The following is a 19678-nucleotide window of genomic DNA, read 5'->3' on the forward strand; positions in this document are numbered from 1 at the left end:
TCTTATCAATAGTTTTCCATAACTGATATTTCGGTGATACGATAAATTTAAAAACTATTTTCCAGTTAAAGAAAAAAAAAAAACATTAAGCTATTACGTACTTTATACCTCGTATTCATTAAGCCCGAGTTTCCTAATCGAAACACATTGATTACGGCGCGCACACGGGGGTGGCATCCCCACTAATGAGCCACCCCCACCCCGGAGTTACGGGCCTCATTACAAGAGGACGAAGGGGAAAAATTGATGTGTTTATTTCCATTTTTATTTGACCGCCGAATTAGAATTAAGTTGTTTTTTTTTTGCTGTTCGTGTATCAAATAAACACTGATAGATACAGCATGTTTCAAAATGATTTTATAATATACTGATAAAGGTTAGCGTTTCTTTTTGTTTTTTGTTTTTTTCCTGCCTATTCGTTGGTTGCCAAAGGGGCTATTACAGCTACGCCCGGACGGGTGGGTGAGCTCACGGGCTCAATCTGAGAGAATTAGCTAGCACCAGCCCTAGAGCAGTACTTCGCATAGTCTACCACCGGATCGGAATCGCGACTCACTGAGAAGATCCAGCGAGAAACTCAGTGGGCTGAAAGTAGCGTGTTAGAACTGTGCGTGTTGTAACTTATGTTATTTACTCTCCATTTTTTTTATTTCTGTTTTCACTAATGACGGTGTCAACGCGAATTAAATGGTTGCTCCATTAGTGGTGGCGGTAGGATGTCTAGCGGGTTTACACGGGTAGTTACCACCACCGTGCCTATTTCTGCTGCGAAGCAGTAATGCAGACGGCTTGAAGGGTGGGACAGTACAATTGAGATTTAGACCTAAGGGCTAAGGGAACTATATAACACCGAGTGGGCTGTGAGATAGTTACAGCTGTATAGTAAAATTATCGTATTCATAAAAACCTAAATAAATCGATTCGAAAATGTATCTGGAAGCTTCTATTTTTTGTTAGACATGCCAGTTTTTAACTGACTTAACAGAAATGAGACGGTGTAGTGCGCTATTTACATCTGTCTTGAAAGTAACTGGAAGTATATCTATGTTAATATCGATAATCTTTGGTATTGGCATACGTACGTAATTACTATGTTTATTAAGCTTTAAGAGTTGGAGGCGAAATTAATTTCCATTTAAGGTTGCTTTTAGATTAATTTTATTTAGCAATAGGTTTATATTTTCGTGATATATATAAAATTGACACTGCTTGTATAAAATCAAATTTAGATAGTTAATCTCTTAAGCGACATTGGCATATACTTGTGCTTTTTTTTATAGTTTATATATTTAGCTCGACGCCAAATAGCCACAAATTTTTAATAAAGTATTTTTTTTTTCTGCTAGAATTTTTTTGTAAAACGCTAAATGAATAAATCCTAATTCAGAATACATTAATTCATCTTTTTTGCATTATATTTCTAAAAATTCGGTTCTTAAAAGCTTAAATATTCGGTTTTTGTGGTTCGTAGACGTAATTAAATGAAGCGGTATTCACGTTGAGGTCTTAAGCCCCAGTGACCACTTCTACTGTCTGTAACTAATATGGAGAAAGACCCATGAAATAGCGTGTACACAGTGAACGGCCTTCTTTAGAGAATATAGTTGAACGTCATCCGTGACCACGAAAATTGAAAAGTATTCAAAAGGTCGGAAATAATGTGATGACAATAAAAATACGCGAAGGTAAACCGTTAAAGTACTTTTAATTATATTATTAAGATATATCGTTCGAAGCTTGTGCGATTTCAGTTCAAATTTTTTTCTGCCTTCTTTTTATATATATATTTTATTTTATAAACTCTGTCAATCCCTCAACTATGCAATCAGATCACTAACTGTCTTCCTCGGTGTCCTCGTCTTTTGCTTTGTGAAATTCATGAGGATGTTTTTCGCACTGACGCTTCTCACGAGAATATTAAATATATATGTCGGAGACGGTCATTAGTTTAAGAGAGGTAACAACAAGATCGCCATGTCGTCGGAGCTCGGCTAACTTCGTGCTACGACAGAGCCTAGCCGATGGAGGCGCATAGACGCCACTACACACTTAGCAACCAGCCTTCTTGAAGAGCGGTGTCTCCATCCTTAGAACTGTCATTCGTTTTTTTTTGGTAATGCCAAGAGAAGATTTCTAAATTGTTCTAAGACAACATACGTGTTTTGTGTACTCAATATTTCTCTTAGCTCGATCACCCTATTCGTCCCTATGATGTCTGAGGATGGTGTTAATAATGCGATTTCTCCGATATATATATGCCCAAAGGATAATCTAATACAATCCTCCTGTATTAGCATTACTAATAAATTAGTCTTGATTGAATAATTCATAAAATTGTAATATATAACCCTGTACGGCATATTTACAATAATATTGCGCTTTTAGAGTTGAAGTGGCTTATTCCAAAAGTCTTGTTTGTTAGTAAACACGAAAAATTTAATTTAAGAATTGTAATTTTACAGTTTTGATTTTAATACTTTAAAGTTTAAGCCTTAAAGCCAGTCGGAAGGTGTATTTTGTTTTGTTTTGTATTTAAAGACGGACAGTATACTTTGTCCTTTTCTAAACTAAAATTTAAAATTTGACTTTTACTTTTAAAAATTCAATTTTATAAATTGAAAGAATACATATCTATACTTAATATTATAAAGCTGAAGAGTTTGTTTGTTTGAACGCACTAATCTCAGGAGCTACTGATTCCATTTGAAATTATTTCAGTGTTAGATAGCCCATTTATCGAGGAAGGCTATAGGCTATATAACATCACGCTAAGACCAATACAAGCGGAGCACCAATACAGAATGTTTCAAAATCGGGTTTTTTTTCCCTTTTGAGAGCTTCCGCTGCATGCGTTGCAGAAACAGTTAAAGTTTCGTTAAAATAATGTATGACAGAATTGTTCCCCTTAAAAAGATGTAAAAAAAGTCCGCGACAGCATATGTCTATATGTTAAGGTTGGCTTACTATAACGTATTTTATGCTAACCAAATTTGTTCTAAAATAACACGCGGACGAAGTCGCGGGCAAAACCTAGTTTATTTATAAGTCGTTCAAAGTATAAAACTCATTTTCTTTAATATTTTTAGTTAAACCACTTCAATTCTAAAGGTGCGATATGTCGAAGGAAAGAAAAAGACCTACAACTCCTTTCAGGATAGTAAATAAAATACGGGCTACTGAATAGAAATGGCTTTGTGCGCGGATCGTGGTGGTGTTACGCTGTCTCCTGTTTCACCTTGGAACTTAACAAATTGATATCGGGGAGCGCTCGTGCGCGACAGAGACAGATATAAGTTGATCACGTCCGTGCGCGGCGTGCCGGTTCAGCGTTCTGTGTACAGGGTTGCTTCTGTCCTGTTTTTGGGTATCCTCAAAATAGTATATATACGTTTATAATGAGGGCTGCTATTAATAGAATTTTATGTGATAAGTCTGTTCCTATAATACAAAAAATTCACAAAAATGAAAACCTACTTCGACAAAATCAAAATCAGTCTACAAATGAAAATCAAAACAAAATCGAAAGAAATGATATTCTGATATTCTTTCAATGTTGTGAAAGTCAATTAAATAATATGCATCATTAAGCATAAATAAAAAACTACTGATCAGATTTAGATAAAATTTAAATAGGAATAGTACTTGAGAAGAATTAGATTTCAGAAATCACATAGTTAACTTAGAAAAAAGTTCTGATTCGACTCTATTCATTCGAATTGAAAAAGTCTTCTTTTTTTTGAAGTCAGTTAAAAACTGACATGAGTTCCGAAAAATAGAAGAATTTATTTATTTATATTATTTATTATTTAATATCATTATGTTTGTATTCCGTTTTATTATATCTTTCAAGTCAATTTAAGGTTTTGCGAGAGTTTTCGAGATTTCTGTCTGTTTGTCTGTGCGTTTCTGCTCACTGAATTCTCTTATATTTTAGTTAAGTTGAATGTGTTTTTCAATTATTGACGTAAGCGTTAGTTAGTATTTATTAGAGAACTCAATGCATATAAATATTAGATAGAAGCTTCTGACTTTCGTAACCTATAACTAAAATCTATTGTTTCGTGTTACTCAAGCAAAACTTTATGCCAAAACATACTACGAATTATAACACGTTGAATAAATTATTAATGCAAGTATCAAACTTCGGTAAATTGGTATTATAATTGCGTTAGACGGAGCCTCCATTAAAATTCATCAAGTCTTATTTACGACGAACATTATTCATGTATGTTAATAAACCTTTTTGCTGCAACCCTACTTACAGGATCCGTGTCTGTCTTCCGCTAAGCCTATAGCGGTTAGCTGTACTATATTGTTGGACAAGAGAGTCATATAGGAATCCAGCAAGAGCGACAAGGAAAGAGAATTGAGTAAAATTTTATATTCTACCCACATTTTGTCGTCTAAGCGTTCCATTTAGTGTTCCATATTTAAACCTTGCGCCGTTCTTTTTTCTCCGCGGAAGACGTAAGGTGATTTTTTTTTCATTGCAAGGGTGTAACCCGCTTCGGGTGTGTGCGGAATACAAATGTGTGCGACCGCCGAAGCCCTGCTATGGAATGAAATTGGCATATAAATGTAAATTTTATGCTATGAATTTTAAAATGGAGTCGATATTTCCTCGCTTGCGGTGAAGCCGCCGAGCCGTTTTAGCGATTTTACGTCGGGCGGGGATGAAATTAGACTTTAGCGAGACGAGTTTCGGTGAATGATGATCCTTTAATAGCTTTCAGCCCCTAGCTCAGGTTGGCTCGACTTATGTTGCTTTTATCATTAAAATTAACTAGATACTAGGACTTCTTGTTTTTTAGGTCGCGTTCTTAATTTCTGAATTAGGTACTTGACGTTGGTTTGATCAAATAGCGACCATTCATATCTACAACATCTGCTCTTAGATTTGTCTAGAACACTACCAACCGGAGACATTTGATTCAAAATGAAAAGGAAACATTACTTCGCATTAAATTACGATACGGACTATTAATCAAAAGCTATTCATACGCCACAAGTATAATAACCAAGCTCTCTAATCGATTAAGATGTAAGTACCAGCAAAAGCTTTATTAGCAGTAAAACTTATCGTTGCCGTTTCAAAATCTATTTTAATAAGTATATTGATACGCCTCTTAAATCTATAAAATTGCAGACGATCCTCCTGAAAACGTCGTATCAACTTAAGGAATGGAGAAATCAAAGAAGAGGAAAAAATCCACTTTACAGACGCAAACAAGTCACTTTAAGTTTATTGAGCTGTAATCGAATTGTGACGTCCCTACGATCTAAGCCGGGGTCGGAGCCGCGAGCTCTACAGCCGTCCTTATCCGACCCATCCATTTAAATCTATGCTATTCAATCGTGCCGTCTCGCTCGCGTCCCAGGGGTGCCGCCGAGATTGCAATCTTTTGATTTATACCAACTATTAGGAGTGGCGCGGGATGTCTGTCGGAACGAGATCTCCGCGATAAACTCGGATACAATCGACGTTCGTGCTGATTATAGAAATATATTTATTTATTGCTCGTATACAGAATAGCATTGTTCATCAATTTTAGGGACATCACAGATGTATCGGTATTGTGATTCGATCTAAATTATCGTTAAGTTTTCAGAATATTATTTTAATCAATTGTTTTGTTCGGTCTCTATGTTTGAAGCGATTTATTTTTAAATCTTTGAGATCTTGTTGAATTATAATAATTTGTGACATCTGTGGTCAACAACAAAAAAAAAAATCTTCGTCACACATTTTATTATATTTATGACGTTGAAAGCCTTATTATATATTCAAAATTTTCCCATTGTAACTTAATTATTTTTGTAACTAAGCCGTAGTAACTAAACTAGACCGTGTAAAATTACGCAAATTGCGATAAAGTTATAAAGTTTTTTCATGAGCACAAAATACAATTAAAAGAATAAGTGTCGTAGTTTGATTATTTAAAAAAAAACAATTGACACGAAATCTAGATTACTTTAAATTACGTAGTATCGACCTTATTTAAGTTTGTTGCATACAAAAAAAATAAACCTCAAAAACGTAAATTATAAAAAAGCTATGTCATATAACCTATAAATTCTTCAATCAGTCTTTCAATAATATCTCAATTCAACGTGCTCTTTGTTATGAAGGGAAACAACGAATCTCTAACCAAAAGAAATGTATAAAGAGAAGTATTGAGTGATTTTTTTTATTGTCGCATTGAACTCACAGCCTATGTAGTTGTTAGGTTGTTACTGGAGACAGTGGACCTCAATGTCGCTTCTTACCTTGAGACATGAGGGATGAGCATATTTTTTTATTGCTTAGATAGGTGGATAAGCTCACGGCCTATCTGATGTTAAGTGGTTATCGGAGCCCATAGACATCTACAACGTAAATGCCGCCCACCCACCTTGAGACATGAGTTCTAACGTCTCAGTATAGTTACAACCCCTGTCCCGCCTTCAAACTGAAACTCATTACTGCTTCACGGCAGAAATAGGCAGGGTGGTGGTACCTATCCGTGCGGACTCACAAGACGTCCTACCACTAGTAATCACGCAAATATCTCTTTCCTCAAATCGAAACAGTTCGCGGGCTAAATAGCAAAGGTGGTGGTGTGTACCCATGCGATCTCGTGAAACGCCCTAGCACTGGTAAAATTATTGACATTGTTATAAACATAAAAAAAACGATGACAAGTGTAAAAGAAGTGTTGAAACAAAACTATGTACTAAACTAATTGCTATTGCAATTTCAATCGTAACAAAAAACTAAATAAATCAAATGCTATATGTAACACAAAAGTCTTTTCGAATAAGAAGTTCACGAAATAAGAAAGATACGCCCCTAAAAGAATCCTATCAATGGTGCCCCATTCAAAACTGTATTATCTGTATTGAAACATTATTTCGGCTAAAGGTTATATAAAAAGCGGTGGTCGGCCGGCTCCCCGATGGCCGCTTAGCCCCGGGAAAGTCGAGAAAATAAGGGAAAAACGTTCCTCATTTATATTGAAAGGAAATCTTCAGATGGACACCCCTAAGTGGGCGGGAAACCGAATTGGGTGTAATAGAACGTTAGGGTATCACAGTTCGGTTTTATTTTGTGAAAATACAAAGAAATGTTATTATTGCACGCCAGCCGCATGGATTGAGGAACAGTATAAAAAAAACTTCAAAATAATTGTTCATGTTTTTTTCAAATAGGGAAAATATCATTGAATCTGAAATTAAAGGGATGGAATTAACAAAAAAAAAAATTATTGCCCTTGTAGGCAGACGAGTATACGGCCCACCTGATGGTGCGTGGTTACCGTCGCCCATGGACTTCAGCAATGCCAGGGGCAGAGCCAAGCCTCTGCCTACGGTTAAGTGTTCTCCACAAGCCTCGTTTGAAGAAGAATATGTCATAGCGCTTGGGAAACAATAATATATAAAAACATAAATAGCTATTCAATTTAGGCTTTAAGTTTTATTTCTTTAGCTTTATTTTTAAATAAAAAACAGTCTTGACAACATAATAAACGACAATTAAATGCAAATGATTCTCGATTTTTTTAAACGAGGACCCAATTAGTTATGAGTGAAGTTAAAATTTTAACGTCAAAACAAGAACCGAGGCTATTTATTCTTAGCTACTCGACAATGATATAAATATAGCCGTTCGACATTTTAATAACACAGGATACACGTGTCGCATGTTAATCACGAATAAAAAAATAAAAAACGAATTAAATACTAAAGGCGTGAATATTTCACTTCCTTTACAGTCCGGAGTATTAGCTACTGACTCTTAAAACGATTCGATGATCATTAAGTTGACTCTAAGCATCGCTAATGCTTTGGTTTGAAACGTATATAATATTATTACACAGAGCATTGTCGGTTTCGTCACGGTGCTCTAACTTCGCGTAAACCCTTTGTCGGATGACTCAAAGGTGATTAAATTATATTTGGCACGTGTTGAAAATAACACATGTTCACACCTAACGTCTTAATTTCTAAAAGTGTTTCGTGTCGAATGCAACTCTCATGTGGGCTGTACTTTACGGATTGCTGTCGAAATATAATTATTATATTTATTTCTTTCTTTTTTTTTAACCTGTATGAGATAAATGTTGTTCAAAATTAACTTAAACCATACTTAATACCTAGTTGTAATAAATATATTCTCAATCTTAGAATAGAATTAATCTCTCATTTATACACTGTAGCGGCCCATTCCGGCTCCGCTCGGTTCTTTAACAAAAATCTCAACGATACAACGAAGGTTTTTTTTTTTTAGAAAGTGGTCCTTTTTAAAAGAAGGAATTGCGGCATAATTACAATAGTTAGATATATGCTGTCACGACACTTTTTGTGATTAATAATGTGTTCTACAAAGTCGTAGTACATTATTTTGTTTTATGATCAATAGTTTATGCAGGGCACGCGATGTTAAGAATATTTTATGTAATTTTTTTACACCTTGGGTTTTACACATTATTGGAGTTTTATTATTTTTTTTTTTTTTTATTATTGCTTAGATGGGTGGACGAGCTCACAGCGCACCTGGTGTTAAGTGGTTACTGGAGCCCATAGACATCTAGAACGTAGACGCGCCACCCACCTTGAGATACAAGTTCTAAAGTATCAGTATAGTTACAACGGCTACCCCACCCTTCAAACCGAAACGCATTACTGCTTCACGGCAGAAATAGGCAGGGCGGTGGTACCTATCCGCGCGGACTCACAAGTGGTGCTACCACCAGTAATTACGCAAATTATAATTTTGCGGGTTTGATTTTTTATTACACGATAAAGTTCTAATTTTTTTCAAAAAAGATTATAGCCTATGTCACTCGGGAAGAGTGTAGCTTTCAAACAGTGAAAGAATTTTTCAAATCGGTTCAGTAGTTTCGGAGCCTATTCAATACAAACAAACAAACAATTATTTCCTCTTTATAATATTAGTATAGAGTATAGATATTGAACTATGTTAAAATCCACGAAGCTAAGGCAATTATGTGAGTATCTAAGTATCATTTGGAACCCTCATATAAATTATTCAATACGCGGGATCCTCTTATCGCAAAGACGAAACTCCAAATTGCCAAACCTCAAGCCATTACTAGTTATTTCTATGTGCGTTACACATAGCGTTAAAAGTCGTCGTGGCCTAAAGGTTAAGACGTCCGGTGCATTCGTATGTAGCGATGCACCCGGTGTTCGAATCCCGCAGGCGCGTAGGCGGGTACAAATTTTTCTGATGAAATACGTACCTGACAAATGTTCGCGATTGACTTCCACGGTGAATAACATCGTGTAATAAAAATCAAACCAGCAAAAATAAAATTTGCGTACTTACTGGTGGTAGGACCTCTTGTGAGTCTTGTGAGTGAGGTAGGTACCACCACCCTGCCTATTCCTGCCCTGAAGCATTAATGCGTTTCGGTTTGAAGGGTGGGGCAGCCGTTGTAACTATACTTGGGACCTTAGAACTTATATCTCAAGGTGGTTTTAAAATTATGCATTAAAATACATTCAATCAATAAAGAAAACATTACACACACTACCATGTATTTGACACACACACACATATAGGTACTCTTTGTTTATTGCCAAACTTTTTTTATTGCTTAAAGTCTGTAGTCAAATGGAGAAACAGTTAATATTGCTTATCTTTCTTGGCGAAATATGTGCCTATAGAAATATAATAGTCTTTGACAATAGAACCATAATAATGTTCAAACTTATAATTTCGATTAATTATAGTCGAATTTCGACTACTGCGGGACCACTAGTTATTTTAAATCTGTGTACTTACAGCGACTCTGCTCTCCTTGAGGTCCAGCCTCATGGCGAGCGCCTCTCGCATGAACACGTCAGGGTAGTGGGACGCCAGGAAGGCTCGTTCCAGTTCCTCCAGCTGCCACGAGTTGAAGTTAGTGCGCGACCGTCTTCTCTTTCCGCTGTCGCCATCATCATCTCCTACCCCACCTACAAGAAATTGAAGTTACCGATTAGCATCACTGAACTTATCTCAGTATTTAAGCATATGAGTGTGAGTAAATTTTTTATAAAAAAAATTTAATAGCTTAAAAAAACTAATAACAAAATACGCTTTTATAGAAAATCCTACTAAAAAATAGAAAATAAATTTTAATTAAATTGAATTAAAAATAGTGTAAGAAAAAATGATTTTATTGTAAAAAAAAACGTGGGGTGCATGGTATAAGTAGTTATAAAATTTTTATGAAAAGATATGAGTAGAAGGGTTATTTTGATAATATCCTGAATAGCACCCCACGCTTTTTTACAATAAAATCCTTTTTTCGTACACTATTTTTAATTCATATTTATTAAAAATTATTTTCTATTTATTGGTTGGATTATCTATAAAAGCGTATTTTGTTAGTTTTTTTAAACTATTATTTATTTTTCATTTTTTAGTTGTATTTAAATTTTTTCAATGTATATTAGTTTCAATTTTTTTTATACCAACAATTTATTTATTTATTTTTTATACTCGAAATTTGGTATACCAATAAGTATACCAAATTTCGAGTAAATCCGACGTTTTGGAGGGGGTCAAAATCATGTTCAAAAATTCGGTTACAAACATACATACGTCTGAAGCTAATAAAAGCGTATTAAAAACATTTAATCTGAATTATCCCGCGGATAAGTTGAAGATAAAAACTAATTAATGAATTACGTTCATCTATAACTGCATATTTACAATATTTTATAACACAAACCAGTTTCGATTTAAAACCACCACCGAGCATACAACAAATCAAGAGCCTTTAAAATCTCCAAACGAATTATAATATTGATGAAAGCGTCAAAAATTAATAACTCAATTAATAAAGCATCCCCTAATCGAATCTGAGAGTCGAAAATTGAAGATGGAACAGTAATAAAGACACCGGCAGCCGACAAACTCCATTTAGACAATTCCTGCGCAGTTAAAACAAAGCCGCGTACGGGGGCCCATAAAAAACAAATGATCTCCTACAAAGCGTCCGAACAAGTTTTAGAAAATAGAATATAATTTCTAATTTTCTCTCGGTGATTTTAATTAAAAACGTTCCCCGGAGAGCGGGACGCAGGCACCGCACCGCGACAAGAGAGACAGGGACGACGGTAAATCACCCGCTCGGCCCTCGGTGGGGCTAAATAAATTACAAGTGATTAAAGAGAACACGCTTCTGTTGTGTGTCGTTGTTTTGTGATTTCGGTCGTTTTTTAAAAGCGAATTATTGTACTAACACTCGCGCTAACGTAATCGGCTTGTTTCGGAACTAATAAGCGAACAAAACCTGTATTCTCGCTAGCTGATCTTTGAATGTGTTGCTTGGAAACGAAAGCCTAAAGTATCCACTGAGTTACTGGCCGGATCTTCTCTGTGGGTCGCGATTCCAAGTCCGGTGGTAGATTCTGCGAAGCACTGCTCTTGCTAAGGCTAAGGTTACTAAATTCTTTCAGATTGAACCCGTGAGCTCACCTACCCGTCCGCGAGAAACTGGAATAGCCCCTTAGGCTACCTGCATAGGCAAAAAAAAGCCTAAAGTTCGATAGCTTTATTGAAACTTATTAACATTTTGTACGAGAACAAAAATAACTTGTCCAGTTTCTGAAGCATTTCAATTAACCTTCGTTCACTGTTAGCCAAACTTTACATACATCGATACGTTATGTTGTCGCCTTAAGAGAAATCGTAAATTATTCACGAACGAAAGAGACCGGCTTAAGGCAATTAACGTAGGCGCGAAAGGAACAGATGATGGTTATTGTATTAAAACAAACGATCGCCTTGGGCCCACAGACAACAGTTTTGGCGCACTTTAATTTAGTCTGTTACATGTTTTAGTGTCGCAGGGGTCGGGGGTGGGGCGTTGGGGGAGGGGTGTTCTTCGTTCTAAATATCTGCTATAGAGGGTGTAGCGCGGTTAATAATTTTGGTTCAGTGAATAATTTCTACTTTATTTAGAACGGCGAAGGAAGGTATTTTAATCTTTGACGAGTTACTAAGTTTTATTGTTTTTTTTTTGAGTTTTGATAAATTTAGTTTGTTAAGGTACTTTCGAACCTGAAAAATATATTATTACGCAATTACGTTCGCTTTATTTAAAAAATTGTATGTATTCGTATCGAGCGATTTGACTGTCCGATGTTCAAAGGCAGTTTCTAAGACTTCTACGGAAATACATAGCAAATAGATTCTCACAAATAATTTCCACGCTGAAGGAAAGACTTCGTGTAATAAAAAGCAAACCCGAAAATTTTAGGGATTAGCGTAATTTCCAATGGTAGCGTATTGTAATTCGTCACGGGTACCATTATCCCATTTCTGCCGCAGAGCATTGCGTCCGTCCAATTAGAAGAGTGACACAGTCGGAAAATAATTCTGAATTCGACGTAATACATCGTGATGGGTACGTAATACGTCGTGATTAACGCGATTGTTAATGACAATGGAATACCGGGTCCCACTTTCCACAAACTGAATTCGTTTGTCGGCAATAAAATATTTTTTAAAGATTATATATATTTTTTATGTTTTCTCCTGAGTTACGGATACCGGTGTGCTTACTGCGACTTTTTTAACTCCTCGATCGCGTAAATGTTAACTTAAATTTGAATGGAGAGAACAGCTTTCCTTCATTTGCCTCACGCACTAAGCACAGAGAAACATACATACGAGAAAAATTTAGTTTTATTTATTTATTGCCCTTGTAGTCAGACGAGCATACGGCCCACCTGATGGTGAGTGGTTACCGTCGCCCATGAACTTCAGCAATGCCAGGGGCATAACCAAGCCGCTGCCTACCGCTTAATACTCTCCACAAGCCTCGTTTGAACACATGTCACAGCGCTCGGGAAACACCGTGGAGGACAGCTCATTCCATAGCCGGATGGTGCGTGGCAAAATATACCTCTGGAAACGCACTGTGGATGACCGCAGTGGCTCCAGGTAGTATGGATGAACTCTACTCCAGTGATGAGCGATGATGGTATCCGAATACGGACTTTGTGGTACATTAAATTAAATAACTATTTGAAAAACTAGAGTCGTTTTCCAGAACCCTTGATTTGAATAATGTGTTAATCCAACAAGAGCACAATACTATACAAAGCGATAAAACAGATAACATTAAAAGCAGAAATAGCAATACATTATTAACATACGAGAAATTTCGCTTCAATAAATACAATTTACATTTTTATATTTCTATTAGACGTAGTATAAGAGGGTATCATGAATCACATGCAATTTACGTGATATTTTGGCGAGATCCATATCTTTATTCGTGTATTGTCTGATTGCTTTTTCATTGGGCTATTATGTAGATTTATTGTGGTTATATCGGCTAAGATAAGAAATGTTGGTTTCGTTAAAGTGTTTAAACGTAAAAATAAAACAGATTTTCATCGAATTTATTATTTTATGAAATTCAATTACTTTTCACCATATTTCTTATGTTTCTAATGAAAGCACGTTCATTTATTAGCATTAACTAATACGCATTACGATGTTGTTTGTGTGTTGTTTTTTTATTTTTTTATTACTTAGGCGGGTGGACGAGCTCACGGCCCACCTGATGTTAACTGGTTACCTTAGCCCGTAAACCTTTACAACGTAATGCCGCCACCTACCTTGAGAGAAGTTCTAAGGTCTCAGTAGTAGGTATAGCTACTATGGCTGCCTCACTTTCGCTAGTTTTGAGTATCAGAAGTACTTTCAAAAGTAGTCATTGTATCAAATCGTAGAAATAGCCTCGGATATTGAATTTGGTATTAGTCCATGGACAACATAAAGTAAATGCCAACACCCACCATGTCGGTTAATTCGAAGTCTAAATTATTATATCTCTCAATTAACTAAAATTTGTAAGGCTGATATAAACATAGTGACCTCTGTTTTTAATGTGACATAAACTATATATATATTCAATTTCAATGTAATAAAATATTCACTTAAAATCTAGGCTAATGTTATGTTGATAAAATAACGTTAGGAAATGACAAGAACCAATTAAAATGCTAATGAAATTAGGCTATTATGTATGTATTTGTTTATTATTATTTGTTGATTGGAAAATAATTATTAAGATTCTTCCGGACCAAGATATGTAAGTGCTTAAAAATCCTGAATTTACCTGTCTCCTTTTTTATGGGTTATAAAAAAATTGTTTGTCCAACGCTAACATATTAGGGGCGGAATGCAGAACATGTTTTTACTGGTGGTAGGACCTCTTGTGAGTCCGCGCGGATAGGTACCACCACCCTGCCTATTTCTGCCGTGAAGCAGTAATGCGTTTCGGTTTGAAGGGCGGGGCAGCCTTTGGAACTATACTTGACCTTAGAACTTATATCTCAAGGTGGGTGGCGCATTTACGTCGTAGATGTCTATGGGCTCCAGTAACCATTTAAACCAGGTGGGCTGTGAGATCGTCTACCCATTTAAGCAATAAAAATAATAATGTTATAGTAAATATAACGTTAAAACGAGCGAAAAAGCGCGCTATCGATATTTTAACGCAACTTAGACCCCAATAACCCTCCAGTAGCATGACTATGAGCTGAGGCACTAAGTCGTACTCTCTTCGTCTTTGCCTAAGCCTATTAAGGTGTACGACTCTATTTGATTTTGCTCCTTTTTTTGACGTGACAACGTCTTATAATTCGATGGAGCCGGTTGCACGCACGAAAAAATATGACTCATGCGGCGTTGCCTCGCTATGAGGCGAAGTATGAAGTTCAGTGAATAGTGAATGTGTTTTTTTTTTGTTTTTTTTTATTGCCCTTGTAGGCAGACGAGCATACGGCCCACCTGATGGTGAGTGGTTACTGACGCCCATGGACTTCAGCAATGCCAGGGGCAGAGCCAAGCCGCTGCCTACCGCATGTGTTGTCAATTGTTTATAGCAACGATAATTGCGATGATTGAAAAATGAAACCATTCCATCAGTATTTTCTTATGACGTTGTCGATTTTTTTTCATTTCAATCGCTCTCCTGTGCCCTTGCTATACAAAGAATATTGACATATATATTGACATATTCTTTGTATGTAGTGAATAGGAAACTATTTTTATCGATTACAGGTCTGCCTTGAAAGTAACTGGAAGTATATCTATGTTAATATCGATAATCTCTGGTATCGGCATACGTACGTAATTACTATGTTTATTAAGCTTTAAGAGTTGGAGGCGAAATTAATTTCCATTTAAGGTTGTTTCTAGATTAATTTTATATATCAATTAATTTATATTTTCGTTATAGTTATATATAAAACTGACACTTTGTACCTATAAAATCCAATTTAGATAGTTAATCTCTTCAGCGACATTGGCATATACTTGTGCGTTTTTTTATAATGTATATATTTCGTTCTACGCCAAATGGCCACAAATTTTTAGTTAAGTATTTTTTGTCTTCTAGAACTTTTTTGTAAAATGCAAAATGAATAAATCTTAATTCAGAATAAATACATCAATTCATGTTTTTTGTATTAGATTTCTAAAAATTCGGTCCTTAAAAGCTTAAATGTTCGGTTTTCGTAGTTCGTAGAAGTAATTAAATCAAGTGGTATTCACGTTGAGGTCTTAGGCCCCAGTGACCACTTCTACTGTCTGTAACTAATATGGAGAAAGACACACGGAATAGCGTGTACCCAGTGAACGGCCTGCCTTGGAGAATATAGTTTGAACGTCATCCGTGACCAAGAAAATTTAAAAGTATCCGAAACGTCAGAAATAATCTGATGACCATCAAAAATGCGAGAGTAAACCAAACTGCAAAAGTAGTTTTAATTGACCAAAAGCAATAAAAAAAAAATCTTCAAAAGTACCATAGTTTGGCGGTTGAAATTATTAATTGTTTGTAAAATTGCTGTAACATGTCATAGTTTGTTATAAGAGATTGCTGTAAATGCCTGTAATTGGCTTACATACCAGTACTTAATTATATATAAGTTAATTTTAAGCTTGAATGTTTTGTGTGTATTGCTGTTGGTGTGTCTAAATAAATAAATAAATGAATTATGTTACCTATCGTTTAATAACGCGGATTATTTAACGCATTAAGATTACGATTTGAAAAATAAAATGAAACACACACGAAAACAGTCTCTAACGATCAATCCGGGATCCGGTTCCCTGGAAAACACTTCGAGTACACGCGCAGACGCCGAAGAAGTCATAAAACTCCCGGCTATATGTCGAAGCACTCCCACCGCTTTATAATTTCATCATTCTTCGAATCAATTGAGTTTAAGGCGATAAAATTTATCAACGATGACACAGTTCGATATTTTCGCAGCCAAACTGTAGGGGTTTTTTGAAGAGAAAACTTTTTAAGCGTCTTTGTGATTTGAGACTCAATGAAACGATATTGACATTCGACAAGCGCTACTAATAATAAAAAAGTATTTTAAGCTTATAATTAAAGTAAAAGCACGCTTAAATAGCGTACCGACCTTACAATTAATTTTATTTTTCTTTATTCTGTTGACGCTAGGGAAGATACAATACCTATATGAAAGCGAATTTATAAAATTATTGTACTGTCATCAGTCCTTGATGCGTGTATAAATTTTTAAGATAATCGGACGTTCTGAAGTCATTGAAAAGTACATAAAAAATTTCTTTGTATATAAACAAGCTTACTTATCAATCTAATAGAAACGTGTTAAATTGGGTAATATATATACATCTATAGGACTTAGCCTGGAAGATAATGAGATAGAATACTTCTGAATTTCATTTTCGCTTCGTATGAGTTTAACACAATGTTTTATGTAATTTAAAATTGTAAAAAAATCACAATATCTCGTGTGTAGTAAAGTCTCAAAGATATTTTTATTCCGATTTTTAGGGTAGGTTTTAAATTCGAAAATGCTTTTATTGGTTAAGATTTACAAATGGAAACAGATCGTATGTCAATTTAGAAATGATAAAAAATGAGCATTGCAATAAATAATATTTTTTTAAATAAATTCTGTTCAACATATAAAGTTAATAATTTACCTCATGAATAACTCGGGTATTTCTTTCAAAGTTTTGAAGTTACACGTACAAATTCAATTAGACTAAAGTCAATCTTGGTTTTATTTCGTGGAACCAGTTCCAGCCTACTTAATAATGCCACTTTTGTAAGCAATGTCTTCATTGAGATGTACAGGCATGCAATCGGGTTGCAAACACAATTATTTTATATGAATTATTATAAAATGCTTAAATATAAAGCGTAGACAAAAGAGGGAGGAATATTTTCAAAATATGAAACCGCATTAGTGCTAAGTGGTAAAGACAATAAAAGTTTTAATATTGTAGAATTGGAATCTTGGCACATAACAATAAAATTATTTCACTGTTGACCACACTTTTAATCTTCTTTTCTAAAATCTTCTTTATTAAAATAGTTAACAATCAACTGACATCTTTTACGCCTTGCTTATTTGCATATTCAACCGTCTTCGCCATCTTTCTTTTCTCTGTCATTCTATCTGTCATTCTCTTTTCCCTTTCTTACCGTTTTCTCTCACTCAGATCTTAACGCTCCGTTTCACACTATTTTCATACGTTCCATTCTTACCAATCCCGCAATATAAAAAAAAATATTCTAATACAGCATTAAAGTTTAAAATGTGCTTATTTGAAAAGAGAAAACAATTTATGAAATTAAAAAAAATGTAAATTGCAAGTGCAGTTTTTAGCGTTTATAACTAGTCAGGTCATAAGTATTGTCACACAGTAAAAACCTGTCTTTCGGTTCGTTCGATCGAAAAGATTCGTTTATCGTACCATCAAACGATACAATGAAGACTCTAGTGTAGATGACAGGTCAAGAAGTGGTCACCCTCGGTCTGTTAGGACTCCAGCAGTGATGAAAGCTGTGAAGGCGCGAATTCAAAGAAATCCCAAACGTAAGCAGAAACTGTTGGCCCTTCAGATGGGGTTAAGCAGAACCACGGTGAAAAGGGTGTTAAATGAAGACTTAGGGCTTCGGGCATATCGAAGAAAAACAGGACATCGTTTGAATGCTCGTCTAATGGACCTGAGACTGAAGAGATGCCGCGCTTTGTTGAAGCGGTACGCGGGAAAAAATATCGGGAAATTCTTTTTTCGGATGAAAAAATGTTTACCGTAGAAGAGAGCTACAACAAACAAAATGATAAGGTGTACGCACACAGTAGTGAAGAAGCGAGCAACCGTATTCCGCGTGTCCAACGAGGTCATTTTCCATCCTCGCTCATGGTATGGTTGGGAGTTTCTTATTGGGGCTTAACAGAGGTACATTTTTGTGAGAAAGGTGTAAAAACGAATGCAGTTGTGTATCAAAATACAGTCCTGACGAACCTTGTGGAACCTGTTTCTCATACCATGTTCAATAACAGGCACTGGGTATTCCAACAAGATTCGGCGCCAGCTTATAGAGCGAAGAGCACACAAGACTGGCTGGCGGCGCGTGAAATCGACTTCTTCCGGCACGAAGACTGGCCCTCCTCCAGTCCAGATTTGAATCCGTTAGATTACAAGATATGGCAACACTTGGAGGAAAATGCGTGCTCAAAGCCTCATCCCAATTTGGAGTCACTCAAGACATCCTTGATTAAGGCAGCTGCCGATATTGACATGGACCTCGTTCGTGCTGCGATAGACGACTGGCCGCGCAGATTGAAGGCCTCTATTCAAAATTACGGAGGTCATTTTGAATAAACATTAGTGTCATAAGAATCTATGTTTTGTTAAGTTCATTTTGGTATATGAATGGTTACATAATGAATAAACTTGTTTCAATTATTTTATATTAAACATGTGACAGAATTTATGACCTGACTAGGTATAATAAAAGAATCAAATTTATCGAATCTTACAGTCTCATTAAATTATTAAGAAAAAATATTAGTACGTCATTTACACACGACTGTTCACTCAAAACACTGACTGCATCACAGAACGATGTTTCTAGTGAACTCAATTTCATGCTCCAACATTCCTAAAGAGACGTAGCTTCGGTCCCTATAAGCCTGCATCAAATATCTTGTATACGTCACATCTATAACATCTTTGAAGTGTTAACAGCCGACTGCGTCCGTCTCTGTCCCGCCGGACCCGCTAAATTCCGCTGGTTCGGGTGAAAAATTATAACTTTATTACGGTCGATTATCGAAAATTAATTTCTCAGGATCGTAAGAAAATTATTGAGTACGCGACACAACGCTCGCTCGAGTTCGGGACGAGCGCCAATAAAAAAATACCTATACGGTTGTTTCGCTTATTTAATCTTTAAAATACGTAATTTCGTATGAACAAGTAAACATAGTCGTTATACCCGACTATGGTCCGGACAAAATTGAACTTTTACTCCTCGGTATTGTGCTTAATTCGTACCACTTCCACGACGTAAGATAAAATGTTGATATAATTTGGTGATGTTTTTGGAGCTTGATGTTTATTTAAAAGTAGATCGTAATTTTGATCCGGTTGCCACGGATTGGGTGTGAAACGTATTTGGCATCATCATATGCGTCTTTTTATCGTCGTTTTTGTATCTAGTTTAGTATTTTCCAAACGTTAACTTCAATTGATCTTAAAGTAGTCAGTCACATTGTAAGATTAATCAAAATCGATCTTACTAGCTACTTATTGAAACTTATATTACGGTATAATCTCGGGTTTTTCATTGCCATTTTATTATTTCAGTCC

At 35.7% G+C, this 19678-nt stretch overlaps 2 protein-coding genes across 4 annotated transcripts in view; one reads left to right on the forward strand and one right to left on the reverse strand.

Moving 5' to 3' along the window:
- The window catches only part of LOC114253338 (nudC domain-containing protein 3), a 386657-nt gene that overhangs the window by 152428 nt on the left and 214551 nt on the right, over positions 1 to 19678 (forward strand). The window lies entirely within an intron of this gene.
- Positions 1 to 19678, reverse strand: part of OdsH (Ods-site homeobox) — a 53335-nt gene that overhangs the window by 14543 nt on the left and 19114 nt on the right. For both annotated transcript variants that reach the window (XR_016324487.1, XM_028188235.2), the window contains exon 2: positions 9788 to 9960. Coding sequence is in view for 1 of the 2 variants with exons in the window: in XM_028188235.2 (XP_028044036.1) it covers positions 9788 to 9960 (173 nt within the window). In the remaining variant the exon portion in view is untranslated. The remainder of the gene's footprint in view (positions 1 to 9787; positions 9961 to 19678) is intronic.

Source organism: Bombyx mandarina, chromosome 17 (genome assembly GCF_030267445.1).
Source record: "Bombyx mandarina strain Sakado chromosome 17, ASM3026744v2".
In the NCBI taxonomy this organism is placed as follows: domain Eukaryota; kingdom Metazoa; phylum Arthropoda; class Insecta; order Lepidoptera; family Bombycidae; genus Bombyx; species Bombyx mandarina.